At 43.6% G+C, this 13,675-nt stretch overlaps 1 protein-coding gene across 1 annotated transcript; it reads right to left on the reverse strand.

The window, feature by feature from the left end:
* Positions 1-1,850: 1,850 nt before the first annotated feature.
* Positions 1,851-6,625, reverse strand: LOC127327086 (protein LOW PSII ACCUMULATION 1, chloroplastic). Its single transcript, XM_051353868.2, has 9 exons — positions 6,299-6,625; positions 5,528-5,631; positions 5,085-5,220; positions 4,782-5,013; positions 3,618-3,775; positions 3,345-3,530; positions 3,124-3,224; positions 2,310-2,406; positions 1,851-2,144 (listed from the first exon to the last, which is right to left on the reverse strand). Exons 1-9 carry the CDS (start codon positions 6,548-6,550, stop codon positions 2,070-2,072), a joined length of 1,341 nt encoding a protein of 446 aa, XP_051209828.1. The 5' UTR covers positions 6,551-6,625; the 3' UTR covers positions 1,851-2,069.
* Between the last annotated feature and the right edge of the window lie 7,050 nt (positions 6,626-13,675).

The raw sequence follows: 13,675 nt of genomic DNA on the forward strand, positions 1-13,675 counted from the left end.
TTGTTGATTAAACTTCTGCATAAATTTTACAATAAAGATGTCCCATGAGTTAAACTCATTTGGGATGCTTATTATGAGGACAGGATACTGCATGCTTGCAATCTGATAGGCTCCTTTTGGTGGAGAGATATTTGTAAACTAATGGATAAATATAGAGTAGTGGCTAAGCCGATGGTTAAGGCTGGGAACACCATTTTATTTTGGTTTGATGAGTGGGAGATTGGAAATGCTAGAACACCACTTAGAGCACGCTTTGCCAGATTTTTTTCGTTTGCTATTAACGACATGGTGTCGGTCCTTGACATGTGGCAGTCCCATGATAGAGCTGCACAATGTCATCTTCCTCTTTCATCAAGGGAATACGATGAGTTTACCACAATTTCCTCTTGGCTGGATGGTGTCGAGTTGAGTTCAACTGAAAATGATGAATGGAAGTGTCAGTGGAAAGATGGGGCCTATGTTTCTGCCAAATATTACGCTTTGGTTCATGAACCCATTGTTTCTTGTCCTGTTTATCAGTGGATTTGGAGAAGTAAGTGCATCATGAGGATAAAGATGTTTTCATGGCTGTTAATCAGTGATCGTCTAAATACAAGGGACCTTCTAAGAAACCGAAACTGGAGAGTTACGGAAGATAATCATTGTGAGCTTTGCCCAGGTCGTCATTATGAGGATATTTAACATTTGTTTTTTGATTGTACGTTCAGCCAAAGGATTTGTAATTACCTTCAAATTAAGTGGGAATCCGGTGATGATATGTTACAGGTGGCTATAAATGCGAAGGAAAGTTTTAGGAAGCCATTCTTTTCAGAAGTGACATTTATAGCATGTTGGCAAATCTGGAAATTAAGGAATGGGAAGATCTTCAGAAATGAAAGGGCTAAGTTTACAGCTTGGCGTAGTAACTTTATTCATGACATCTCTTTGCACATACATAGGTTTTCTAAGAAAATGGCTGATGTTGTAGAAGTTTGGTTAGACAATCTCCCTTAATTTTTCTTTTCATTGTACAGCTGTAAATATGTTATCCTTTAATAAATTATAAGCTGTGGGGCTTTTGCCTCACAGTAACCGGTCAAAAAAAAAATCCATGATCTAGTTTTGACATGATCCATCGACGGCAACACTTGTGCGTCGTTACCCTTTCTGAAGGTGTTACTTTTCCAACACTCATGGTTCATCTGTTGTCAAAATGGTGGTTGATGTCCTTATTGGTTACTATTGCCTTAGATTTGTTTTCTTAATAAGTTGGCTGTGTGCATCTTCAATGTTTTAAATTGCTCGTGATAAGTTGTGGCAGTGGCGGGACTATATCTTTTGGATATTTATATATCTTCTAGACAGAGATACATAGCAGCCCGTAGCGAAAGCATAAAAGTCAAAACAAGAGTATTTATAATAAAATGCTGATTTTTTTTCTTGGACTAGTTGAACGCTTTCGCCAGATATCGGCTGTGGAAAGGGTCTTTGCGTCAAGCTTACGTATGTATTAGACACTACCAACTGCACCCACACCTATTTGGTTCCAGCTAATGTCCAGTTGCCAATTAAGTTGCACACCTGCCGCAACAACCTTTTCTAATGGACTAGGATTTTCTATATTCCATTTTCGACCTGATTGATTTGGTGTTCACAACAAGGCGTATGTTTCAGGTAAGTCAGTTCAGGAAAAAGAGAGGTACGCTTCAAGGCACGCAATCTCACTGTGACATGAATGTAAGGAATTGCCATGTCAACTATAATGGCTCTGCTCATCTGCTGTAATACTCTATTTTAAACATGTATTTCAGCATCCCGTCCTCTCTTCTTTCAACAGATCCTTATCACATATAATTGGGATACTGTGGCAATATTGCAAAACAATTCGTCGCTTTCTTAGTATATTTTGCTGTAACTCTACATTTTTCATGGGTGGCGCAAAAATGCCACTTCTTAGAGATGTAAGGGGTATCCACATATCCCATGTTTGCATAAGAGAGAAACTTAGAATATGATATCCAATCTGCTGAGCAACACAATGGCCCGGCCTTCACAAAGGATAAAATGGCACCCATATATGCACCTCTTCTTCATCGCTCAAGTTTGCTCAGCAAATCTTCAAGACGTGGCAGTTCCTGCAAAATGCCGTTCCAATTTGGCATACCCTGCATAGAAAAGCACGCACTTAATTATATACATCTACCGCTAATCCAAACTTAGATAGATTACGTTTCATTCATTCTACAAACGAAATTTATTACTTCTATGACACTACATCAGCAATCAATAGGAATAATTCACACAAAATAAGCCCACAGAAGAAGAATTACTCTTCCAGATCTTCTCACACGACCATCAAGACGGAGGATTATGTAGACGTCTTCACCAGGAGTGACACCTTCCGATTCTTGCTGGTCGCGTATCCAACTGAACAACGAGCAAATAGATGTCAAAGCAATTTAAAAGATAACAAATTGGTGGCGCCAAAATTTTAGGAAGTGGACATTTGAGTTCCTACAGCTACAAACAATACTACTCCAATAACATTAGAAAAAGAGTAAACATACTTAAAGTCTTGGGGTATTTTTTAAGAAATAGTTTTAATGTAGGGTACGCAGAGCCAGTGAAGCTAGTAAAATTCGTAAAATTTCTAGCCAACATATCATTTTCTCTTGATTTAATTCCTAGTTTTAAAATCCCTATAAATTCTAGTCAAACTGTGGCTGACTAGATGCGAACAGGGTAATTTTGCTGATATTCTTCTGCGCTCTGGTTAGCTATGTCCATTATAATGCAGAATGGGCACACTATTAGCATATACAGGGTCCCTTCGGGGATGTCCAATAAAAAAATATTAGCATATACAGGTCACACATATTTTAATGCTAATGGTGTGTTCTGTTTGCGGATACATTAGAACTTTTTGACATTGTAGTGTTGTTAAGAAGCTTATTGCTGTGCGCAGCATTTCCATAATGTGCCTCCACAATTCATCTATGCCGGCTATGCTATGTATCTAATTATGTTACTGTGCTATGTTGAAAATGTAAGATCATCTAAAGGAAATAGAGTGTAGTTGCTTCAAAAATATCATTAGAGGAACAAAATTTATATATTGACAGGAGGAAGGAAAAGAAATTTGACCTTTCCCATTGTTCAGGAGAGACAATATCAGCCTTAAATCGAACCTCAGCTCTCAGGCGTGATTTTGCCGCAATAGACTCAGTACGCTTTTCAAAGTCACCCTGCCAAAACAAAATTTGCGTTGTACTATAAGATGTAGGTACCAAGTTTTATGTATGAAACTACAAACTGAGAAACAAGTGATAGCTTTTGGATTAACAGATGTGTAGGACTAGTCTAACCCCAATTGAAGGAGCAGATGCAGCAGATCTTGTAGTACCAAAGCCTTTTGGTTTTATTTGGGCTTTTTGCAAAGCACCAAAGATCACAGGAATTAGAAGAACGCCTCGTTTGAGAAGTTCAGTTCGGTACCTCTCAGCTCTTTGCATTGCTTGAGTAACTGATGCTTTTGAACCTGCCAATATAACCTATAATACTCTTAATCAACAGGACACTAAGTGAAAGTTTAAACGAAATGCAGTACAGTATGAAGATGATAAGAGAATTATACTGACTGGCCTAGTAATGTCTCGGAGTTGCACAAGTTCAGTAATGCGGTTGGTTGATAGACGCACAGGTAACCTTGAAAGGGTTTCATTGCGAGAAATATTGGTAATCTGCTGCTCTTCTTTCTTGTTTTCCCAGAGAAATAAAGCCACAAGCACAACAATACCTGCAGTGGGCTGATTCAAAAGATTAGTTATTTTTAACAAAGCCGAAAAAAACTGTTCAACAGATGAGTCGCTTGTGAAATAGCGAAGAGATGAACAATAATTAAGCCAACGAGTTCTCATCAATATGAACTTCTCCAAGATTCACAACTCAGCAAACTATGACTAAAACTTGTTTGCATTTTCTTTCCAAAAGAAACTTTTGTGGTAGCTAAAAGCTAATGAGCATTGATAAATGTTAATAAATTTAGTTATCAGTAAACAAGTGCAGAATTATGTTGCGCATATTCCTATTGAGGCATCTAAGACAAAAAACAATACTTAAGATGATCCCCAAGTCTTCGGGAAAAATAATATGCATTGGTTTAGGCAACAGTACCAACTACCAACCACATGAAATGAACAAAATGTTTAATCAAACTAATTTGAGTGAATTATATGTTTGGCGCTGGAGGGTATAGCCTCGCTTCAGGTGGGGCACTACAGCAACTCTGATACTATCATTCTTATTTACTGTTATTCTTAATTTTTTCTTCCCTTTTGTTTTTGTGATGAGTCCACAAACTGTAATGAAGTGTTCTGGCATAATTTTAAATTCAACAAAACGATATGTGTTTAAAAAAGGAAACATGTCTGACGTGAATAGTAGCACTTGCTATAGTTTTGAATTTTTACTAGTAAAAATTTATAACCTTTATTACTCATAATGAATTTGTACTTGAAATGGAACACATAGGTACTCCTACTTTAAATTGAGAAGTACTTCTATGCTCAATCTTTTGGATTTTTTCAGGTAGATTTCATACCTTGGCTGACTTGGGTTGAATGATTACACCCTAAAGTCAAATTAGCACAGGATTTTTTTTTATAGATGACGTTTCTTTCTTCATATGCTGCTACGTACTATGCAACATGATGAATTGCTGCCATTTACTGAGGGGACACATTCTGCAGGTGACCAACCGTTTAACTGTTTTGCAACACCTCTTTTAGGACATGCCAGTTTACCTCCAATATTAATGGCAGCATTCCCAGCAGTTTCCAGAAAATCTGGAGCACCATCACCACCTTGAACTGCAAGTATAAGTCTGGGAATGGTAAAGAATGTTGAAATTCCAGCTGCTGCAATGAAAGCCACATAAAAGAACCTCCGGACACCACGAAATGGCGCTTGTACTTCACTAATAAGCTTCAGGTCTCTTCGGAACCCAGAACCAATATCTTCTCCACCACGTAATGCCTGACATGAATTTAGAAGGTGAATTTTTTTTCAGCATCTAGCAGATCACTAAGTTAAGCATAAAGCCCTACCTCTTCTTGAAGTTCCTTAAATTCTGGTGATGCCCTGAATGGCGCCATGTCTGGGTCATTGAGAATTGTGCCAAATTTGAGATTGTAATCTCGCAAAGCTGTCTTCAAGCAATCAGCTGCTTTTTTGCTTTCTTCCCTGATGAAACAGATGCATCATATAAGGGAAATAAAATAAATAAGGAAAGCTCAAAAGAACAAATCCATCAAAGAATTTAACAATCTCATCAGGTAGCCCAAAGAATGCAACATCCATCCTACAAAAAATGTCCTAGAGTCTTGATGGCAATTTGCCGCCTTGATACATTCAAACAAATTTAGAAAAGTGAAGTTTGAACTGAAAAAGTGGTACTGACGGAGAGGCAAAAGTACTGGTCACAAGCCTAAATGAGAACAGTATGTTCGTAAAGAAAAATCCTTGCACAGTAGCCCGGAGGTGCTCTCACCTGTATGCATGGCAGCATGCCTTGTTATAGAGCGCTGCTTGGGCTTCGATGGTATTTGGATCAAGCTCTAGGGCATTATCAAATTGTTCAAGTGCGTCTCTCACCTGTGATATGCACACACAAAAAAACCAAGAGACTGTAGACAATGATGGAAGATACTACATGCATCATGATCATATCTGTTGATTCTCCAATTAATTGATTATTACAGGAGACCCATGTAACAGTTTGTTTATACAATCAACCCATGGAGGAACACACTTCAGAGATGTATTTATGGGATCGTAAAGAGATATAGGTATTGAAGCCGCAGTAATAATCTCCATCATTAGCAGAGTATGAAGTCTAGTTGTATGACTTTTGAAGTCCAATCTACCAAAAAAACAGTGGTAGTTTACAAGGTGACATCTCAAACTAAGAATATTAGTAACTTTTGGTTAACAACAATTATTCCCTTGAAGGTGCTTTCCAAGCATACGTTCAATGGGATATCCCACAGAAACCCAATTTATACACCCAAACCTGGATGAATTCCGCTGAAATTCATCCCAAACTTAATCAAACTAGGCCTAATCCAATGGACAACATGTTCACTAGAGGAGCTCCTGCATCCAAATTCAAAAAAGACACATCCACCTTATCAACTAAATGCCTAATGAATTCCCGTACAATTCCTAGCTCATATTGATAGACATCCTCCGTGCAAACGAGTAAGTATCCCAGGTCACTCGAACGTTGGAAGAAATGCGACTCGGAATCGGCTTGGCTTACCCTGCCCTTGGAGAAGAGCTCGAGCCCGAGATTGACGCACGACTCTGCTGTCGGAACCGCCTCCTTCTCCGGCGAAGGCGGGGGAGACGGAGGCGACGAGGAGGCATTGGAGCGGAGGATGCCGCGGTGGCGGTTGGAGCGAATGTGGAGAAGGAGGGGGGAGACGATGGATAGAGTTCGGAGCGCGGGGTTGGGGATTCCGCCGCCGCCGGAGAGAAGGGCGAGGTGGGGCCGGAGTGCCGCGGCCGCCATTACGGTTTGAAGGAGGGTGAGGTGGTCGTTTCTCTCGTTATCCGGGTGCCAGTAGTTCTCACTTCTCAGTTCTCACTTTTTTTTTAATTCGTCTCTTGACCTCTCTTTTCGACTCCTTGTGCCTAAATTTGTCCGTGACCTCTAAGTTCCCTATAAATTCCGGCAAAAAAAAACAGTATTGGGCGTTCCAGGATCTAATTTTCTAGCCTCCTGATCCCGTGCTGACACGTGTCTTTTTTTTATTGTCGAGTAGTAAACAAAATCATATTTTTCTTCGTTTTAGCAAAAAATGGTTCATTCGTGAAATAAAAGAAAAAGTTTGAGCTCACCAAACAGATCACTGAAGACTCGCCGGAGACCTCGCAGCAAAAGAAATACTATTATATAAAAAATGGATATCGTCGGAGACATTGACGGAAACTCACCGAAGAACTCACCGGAGACTCTAGTAGCAAACATATTTTGCAATTGTAGCAAAACCGTAAAAAAAACTTTTTAGCAAAATAATTATTGATATGTTGCAAATCCTCGGTGACATCAACGGAGACCTCGCCTGCAAACGGCATCAGCGCCGTCCAAGGTTGAATCAACTCCATCTTCCCAAGGCAGCAACACCAGAACCGCCGGTAGCAAAGCCGGCCTCCATCGGTAGCAAAAGCCACCCTCTACCGGTAGCAACGCCAGAGGCCTAGGTAGCAAATCCACCCTCCATCGGTAGCAACGCCGGCCTCCGTCGGTAGCAAACCCCAAGCGCCCAAAGTAGTAGCATCGTGCCCTACACCACACTGGAGCCCGGCCATCGAACATAGTGTGCCCAGCTGCATACTGCATACCCTAACTCCGAGCCAGTCTGTGATCGCATCCCAGCGGCGAAGCAGTCGCCCGCGGCGAACCAGTCTGCTTGGATGGTGCCTGATCCCATCCAACATAGACCGGCAGCGGGAACTAGGACGCGGCAACACAAGAGAGTATTAGCGCGGCGCTCGGCATCCATCTAGCGGCGGCGCGAGCTCCATGGGCGACAGAGAGGGAGAGACGGAGGGGGGAGGAGAGAGGATATGCAGCGCCGGTGCTTTAAAACGACCCGTGTGAGGCTAGCGAGATATGCGGTGCGCAGCACTTGGTGAACCGGTGGCAACGCTGTGGAGACCGGGGAGCATAGCGTTGTGGAGGAGGATGAGCACATCGGCCTTATCCAAGAAGGAAACGAGTGGATGGCATGCAACGGAAGCGGTGGGGCGTACGTGGGCCATGTGGGACGCGTGGCACACATAGAAGCAGGAGGTTGCGAGCTTATCATCCCCCAGGGAGTAGAATCATTTTCCAAAAAAAAGAAGAAGCAAAAGTCTAGTCACTCCCATAATTTTTCGGGCGCGAGGGAGAGCCAACCACCAAGCTGAAATTTTCCATATCTTATCCGCCGCATCTCTCAATGCCACCATCGGGTCACGGACTCCTCACTCGCACCACAAACGCCACTCGTCTAGCCTTAAATTTTGTGGAGAGTCTCCTCCGCAGCCGGATCCAGCACCACATCCACTATGGCTTCCCTAAGCTCGCTCAGGCATGTCTTGTGCCCAATGCCCTCTTGGGCTCATTGCCACCACCGAGAATTCTCGTGAGCTTTACCTCGTCCTACTCGTCCCTGTGAGCTTGACAACGCCATTGACATGGTCCTGTGGACCGAGAATAAGGATAGTGAGCACCTCGGTGGTGTCAGCAATGCCACGAGTTACTTGGATGAGGTAAAATTTTGTAGGGTTAGGTGTTCGATCAATTAGGGCTACGACTGCGTAATTGCGAGCAAACTCATTTCTGTCTCTGCATTGATTAATGCATAGGACCATATACCATCCATTATTTTTAAAAGCTAAGAGCATCTCCACCGGCGGCCCCGATAGTATTTTGAGGGCCGGCAGCGAAAATGGGCTCGCACAGGTGCGCCCCAAATGGCGCCAGCCAATTTTGGAGCCCAATAGAATCGCAGGCAACCCCGTGTCGGCCCCATCGCCAAGGGCGCGAATCGGGCGCGCCGACACCTCGCGGTACGTCTGAAAACCCCCTCAACCGGCGGCCGCTGTTTCGCCCGGAACAGAGCTCGCCGCCACCGCGATAGCATCGCCTCGCCCGCAAGGTGTTCGTCCGATTGCCGCGATGGACAGCGACGACGAGATGATGGTGCAGCTGTTCACGGAGGAGCAGGACGCTCAGGCTGTTCGGCGGCAACAGCAGCAGCTGATTTCTAACGAACATGTTGCGCGTTCGCCAGCCTTTCTTCGTCGTGCCTCGGTGCGGCGGCTTAAATCCAGTCAAGTGGAGGAACATCAACCGGCATCGCGAAGCCGGCGCAATGCTGCTTGATGCCGACTACTTCAACGACGACGTGACTCATTCTCCGAAGGAATTTCGGCGCCTATTTAGGATGAACAAGGACCTGTTCTTGAAGATTGTCCACGACGCCAGGGAATACGACAACTACTGCATGGCCAAGAAAGATTGCACAGGTTTGTGGGGCTTCACCTCAATTCAGAAGTGCACTGCTGCGATGCGTTGTCTTGCATACAGAGCTCCTCGAGATACTACCAATGACTACCTGTTATCACCAGATTTTAACCAAATCGGAGGTGGGCCGTGATTGAGATGGGCTTGGAGAATATACACGGAAAATATGCATGAATCGGCCTTGTACAAGAGTTTGGGCTAAATTGCCTGTGTATCTGTAAATATAGTAGGATACGTGTCGGTTAGGATTAAAAGGTAGAGTTTAGCTCGTACACGGTTGGGATTATTCCCACGTTAGAAAGTCTACGGACTATAAATATGTATCTAGGGTTATTGAGAAGGAAGACGATCACGTTCACAACAAACCAATCTAGGCGCATCGCCACCCCTTGTTTCGAGGGTTTCTTCCGGGTAAGCGCTATGCTGCGATCTAGGCAGAATCTTGTTTATTCGTTGTTCATGTGTTGCTCGTACTGAAGCCTTTTTGATGGCGAGCAACGCCGTTATCATGGATATGTTAGGGTTAGCATCGGTACGTTCTTGATGTATTTGATTAATCATTCTATCCCTGGATATCTAGCCACCCTTGTACCGATCCTAGGTGCAAGGGTGGCACCTCGCTTAGTCATTGTTTAGTAGATTTGATCCGTTACAATTGCTCCTTGTTCTTCAAGGATTAGTTTGATATCTACATAGTTAGGCCTTGCAAACGAGTTGAAGGATCCAGTAGCACGTAAGGTATAGTTTGCTAGTCCTAGAGAAGATGTTCCGGGAATCAACTCCACGTTGGTTTTTAGGCCTTGTCTAGGGCTGGTTTACTATCATCTTTCGTGTCTGCCAGTGACATAGGCATCCCAAATGGGCCTACCGAAGATAGTACCCGGGGTTTACTGAAGGCCCACTACCCGAAGAATAAGAAGATTCGGAAGCCCAAGATATTATTAAGGAAAGCTAGAGTTGTAATAGGAAGTGTTATTTGTAATCTTGTGGGATGAGTTAGAAACCTTCCCGGACTCTGTAACTTGTACAACACGAATCCCTCGGCTCCACCTCCTATATAAGGGGGAGTCGAGGGACGAAGAATCATCGAATCATTGTTTCTCAAACCCTAGTTTCATAATCGTCGAGTACTTTTCGGCTGAAACCTTCGAGATCTACTTGCCCTCTACTTCCAACTAAACCCTAGTCTACAACCCGTAGGCATTGACAAGTTAATACCTTGTCAATTGGCGCCGTCTGTGGGAACTAGAGGCGTCAAGGATCTGATCTCGATGGCATGTTCAAGATCGTCGACTTCATCAACCGCAAGCTGAAGGAGATATGCCCTAGAGGCAATAATAAAGTGGTTATTATTTATATCTTTATGTTTATGATAAATGTTTATATATCATGCTAGAATTGTATTAACCGAAACATTAGTACATGTGTGATATGTAGACAAACAAGAAGTCCCTAGTATGCCTCTTAAACTAGCTTGTTGATTAATGGATGATTAGTTTCATAATCATGAACATTGGATGTTATTAATAACAAGGTTATGTCATTGTGTGAATGATGTAATGGACACACCCAATTAAGCGTAGCATAAGATCTCGTCATTAAGTTATTTGCTATAAGCTTTCGATACATAGATACCTAGTCCTTATGACCATGAGATCATGTAAATCACTTATACCGGAAAGGTACTTTGATTACACCAAACACCACTGCGTAAATGGGTGGCTATAAAGGTGGGATTAAGTATCCGGAAAGTATGAGTTGAGGCATATGGATCAACAGTGGGATTTGTCCATTCCGATGACGGATAGATATACTCTGGGCCCTCTCGGTGGAATGTCGTCTAATGTCTTGCAAGCATATGAATGAGTTCATAAGAGACCACATACCACGGTACGAGTAAAGAGTACTTGTCAGGAAACGAGGTTGAACAAGGTATAGAGTGATACTGAAGATCAAACCTCGGACAAGTAAAATATCGCGAGACAAAGGGAATTGGTAATGTATGTGAATGGTTCATTCGATCACTAAAGTCATCGTTGAATATGTGGGAGCCATTATGGATCTCCAGATCCCGCTATTGGTTATTGGTCGGAGTGAGTACTCAACCATGTCCACATAGTTCTCGAACCGTAGGGTGACACACTTAAAGTTGGATGTTGAAATGGTAGTACTTGAATTATGGAATGGAGTTCGAATATTTGTTCGGAGTCCGGATGAGATCCGGACCTCACGAGGAGTTCCGGAATGGTCCGGAGAATAAGATTCATATATAGGATGTCATTTTATGTGAAATAAAATGTCGCGGAAGGTTCTATGGAAGGTTCTAGAAGGTTCTAGAAAAGTCCGGAAGAAACCACCAAGGAAGGTGGAGTCCACAAGGGACTCCACCTCCATGGCCGGCCAGCCCTAGTGGGGGTGGAGTCCCAAGTGGACTCCACCATAGGGGGCCGGCCACCCCCCACATGGGAGGTGGGAATCCCACCTTTGGGTGGGAGTCCTAGTTGGGCTAGGTTTCCCCTCCTATGGAAGGTTTTGGTTTCGGGTCTTATTCGAAGACTTGGACACCAACACTTGGGATCCACCTATATAATGAGGGGCCAAGGGAGGGGGCCGGCCACCCCAAGACCATAGCTTGGCCGCCCCCCTTGAGTGGCCGGCCACCCCCTCCCAAACCCTAGCTTTGCTCCTCCACTTCATATTGCCCGCGTAGCTTAGCGAAGCTCCGCCGGACTTCTACACCGCCACCGACACCACGCCGTCGGGCTGTCGGATTCAAGAGGAGCTACTACTTCCGCTGCCCGCTGGAACGGGGAGGTGGACGTCGTCTTCATCAACAACCGAACGTGTGACCGAGTACGGAGGTGCTGCCCGTTCGTGGCGCCGGAACCGATCGTGATCAAGATCTTCTACGCGCTTTTGCAAGCGGCAAGTGATCGTCTACCGCAGCAACAAGAGCCTCATCTTGTAGGCTTTGGAATCTCTTCAAGGGTGAGACTCGATACCCCCTCGTTGCTACCGTCTTCTAGATTGCATCTTGGCTTGGATTGCGTGTTCGCGGTAGGAAAATTTTTGTTTTCTATGCAACGTTATCCTACGGTGGTATCGAGCCGTGTCTATGCATAGATGGTTGCACGAGTAGAACACAATGGTTTGTGGGCGTTGATGCTCTTGTTATCTTTAGTTTGAGTACTTTGCATCTTTATGGCATAGTGGGATGAAGCGGCTCGGACTAACTTTACATGACCGCGTTCATGAGACTTGTTCCTCGTTCGACATGCAACTTGTATTGCATAAGAGGCTTTGCGGGTGTCTGTCTCTCCTACTATAGTAAAGATTCAATTTACTCTTCTATTGAAAACATTAGTATCAACGTTGTGGTTCATGTTCGTAGGTAGATTAGATCTCTCTCGAAAACCCTAAACCACGTAAAATATGCAAACCAAATTAGAGACGTCTAACTTGTTTTTGCAGGGTTTTGGTGATGTGATATGGCCATAATGTGATGATGAATATGTATGAGATGATCATTATTGTATTGTGGCAACCGGCAGAGCCTTATGGTTGTCTTTAAATTTCATGTTGAGTAGTATTTCAAAGTAGTTGTAATAGTTGCTACATGGAGGACAATCATGAAGACGGCGCCATTGACCTTGACGCTACGCCGACGATGATGGAGATCATGCCCGAAGATGATGGAGATCATATCCGTGCCTTGGAGATGAAGATCAAAGGCGCAAGAACAAAAGGGCCATATCATATCACATATGAACCGCATGTGATGTTAATCCTTTTTATGCATCTTATTTTGCTTAGATCGCGACGGTAGCATTATAAGATGATCCCTCACTAAAATCTCAAGATAATAAAGTGTTCATCCTTAGTAGCACCGTTGCCAAGTCTTGTCGTTTGAAGCACCTCGTGATGATCGGGTGTGATAGATTCAATAAGTACATATGACGGGTGCAAGACAAGCTTTGCACATGCGGATACTAAGGTGGCCTTGACGAGCCTAGCATGTACAGACATGGTCTCGGAACACGTGATACCGAAAGGTAGAGCATGAATCATATGGTTGATATGATGAACACTTTGAGTGTTCGCCATTGAAATCACACCTTTTCTCGTGATGATCGGGTTTAGGTGCGGTGGATTTGGTTCGTGTGATCACTAAGACAATGCGAGGGATATTGTTTTGAGTGGGAGTTCACTTAGGTTTTTAATTATGTTGAATTAAAATTTGAACTCAATTTGTCATAAACTTAGTCTAAACTATTGCAAATATATGTTGTAGAGATGGCGTCCCCAATCAATTTTAATCCGTTCCTAGAGAAAGAGAAACTTAAGAGCAACGGTAGCAACTTCACCGACTGGTTCCGTCATGTGAGGATCTTCCTCTACGGCGGAAATCTGCAATTTGTGCTTGATGCACCGCTAGGTGACCCTCCCGCAGAAGATGAATCCGATGAAGTAAAAGCTGTTTACGCGACTCGGAAAACTCGGTACTCTCAAGTTCGGTGTGCCATCCCGTGCGATCTGGAATCCGATCTTCAAAAACGTTTTGAGCACCATGATCCTCATGAGTTGATGAATGAGCTGAAAGCTATATTCGAGACTCATGCGGCC

The sequence above is a fragment of the Lolium perenne genome, chromosome 3, assembly GCF_019359855.2.
Source record: "Lolium perenne isolate Kyuss_39 chromosome 3, Kyuss_2.0, whole genome shotgun sequence".
NCBI classification, from domain to species: Eukaryota; Viridiplantae; Streptophyta; class Magnoliopsida; order Poales; family Poaceae; genus Lolium; species Lolium perenne.

Coding starts and splice junctions, on each gene's coding strand:
- LOC127327086 (XM_051353868.2), bottom strand. CDS start 6,550: ATGGCGGCCGCGGCACTCCGGCCCCACCTCGCCCTTCTCTCCGGCGGC. Junction 5,221..5,527: donor GCATGCTGCCATGCATACAG/GTGAGAGCACCT, acceptor CTGTTTCATCAG/GGAAGAAAGCAAAAAAGCAG. Junction 3,531..3,617: donor TCCGAGACATTACTAGGCCA/GTCAGTATAATT, acceptor AGAGTATTATAG/GTTATATTGGCAGGTTCAAA.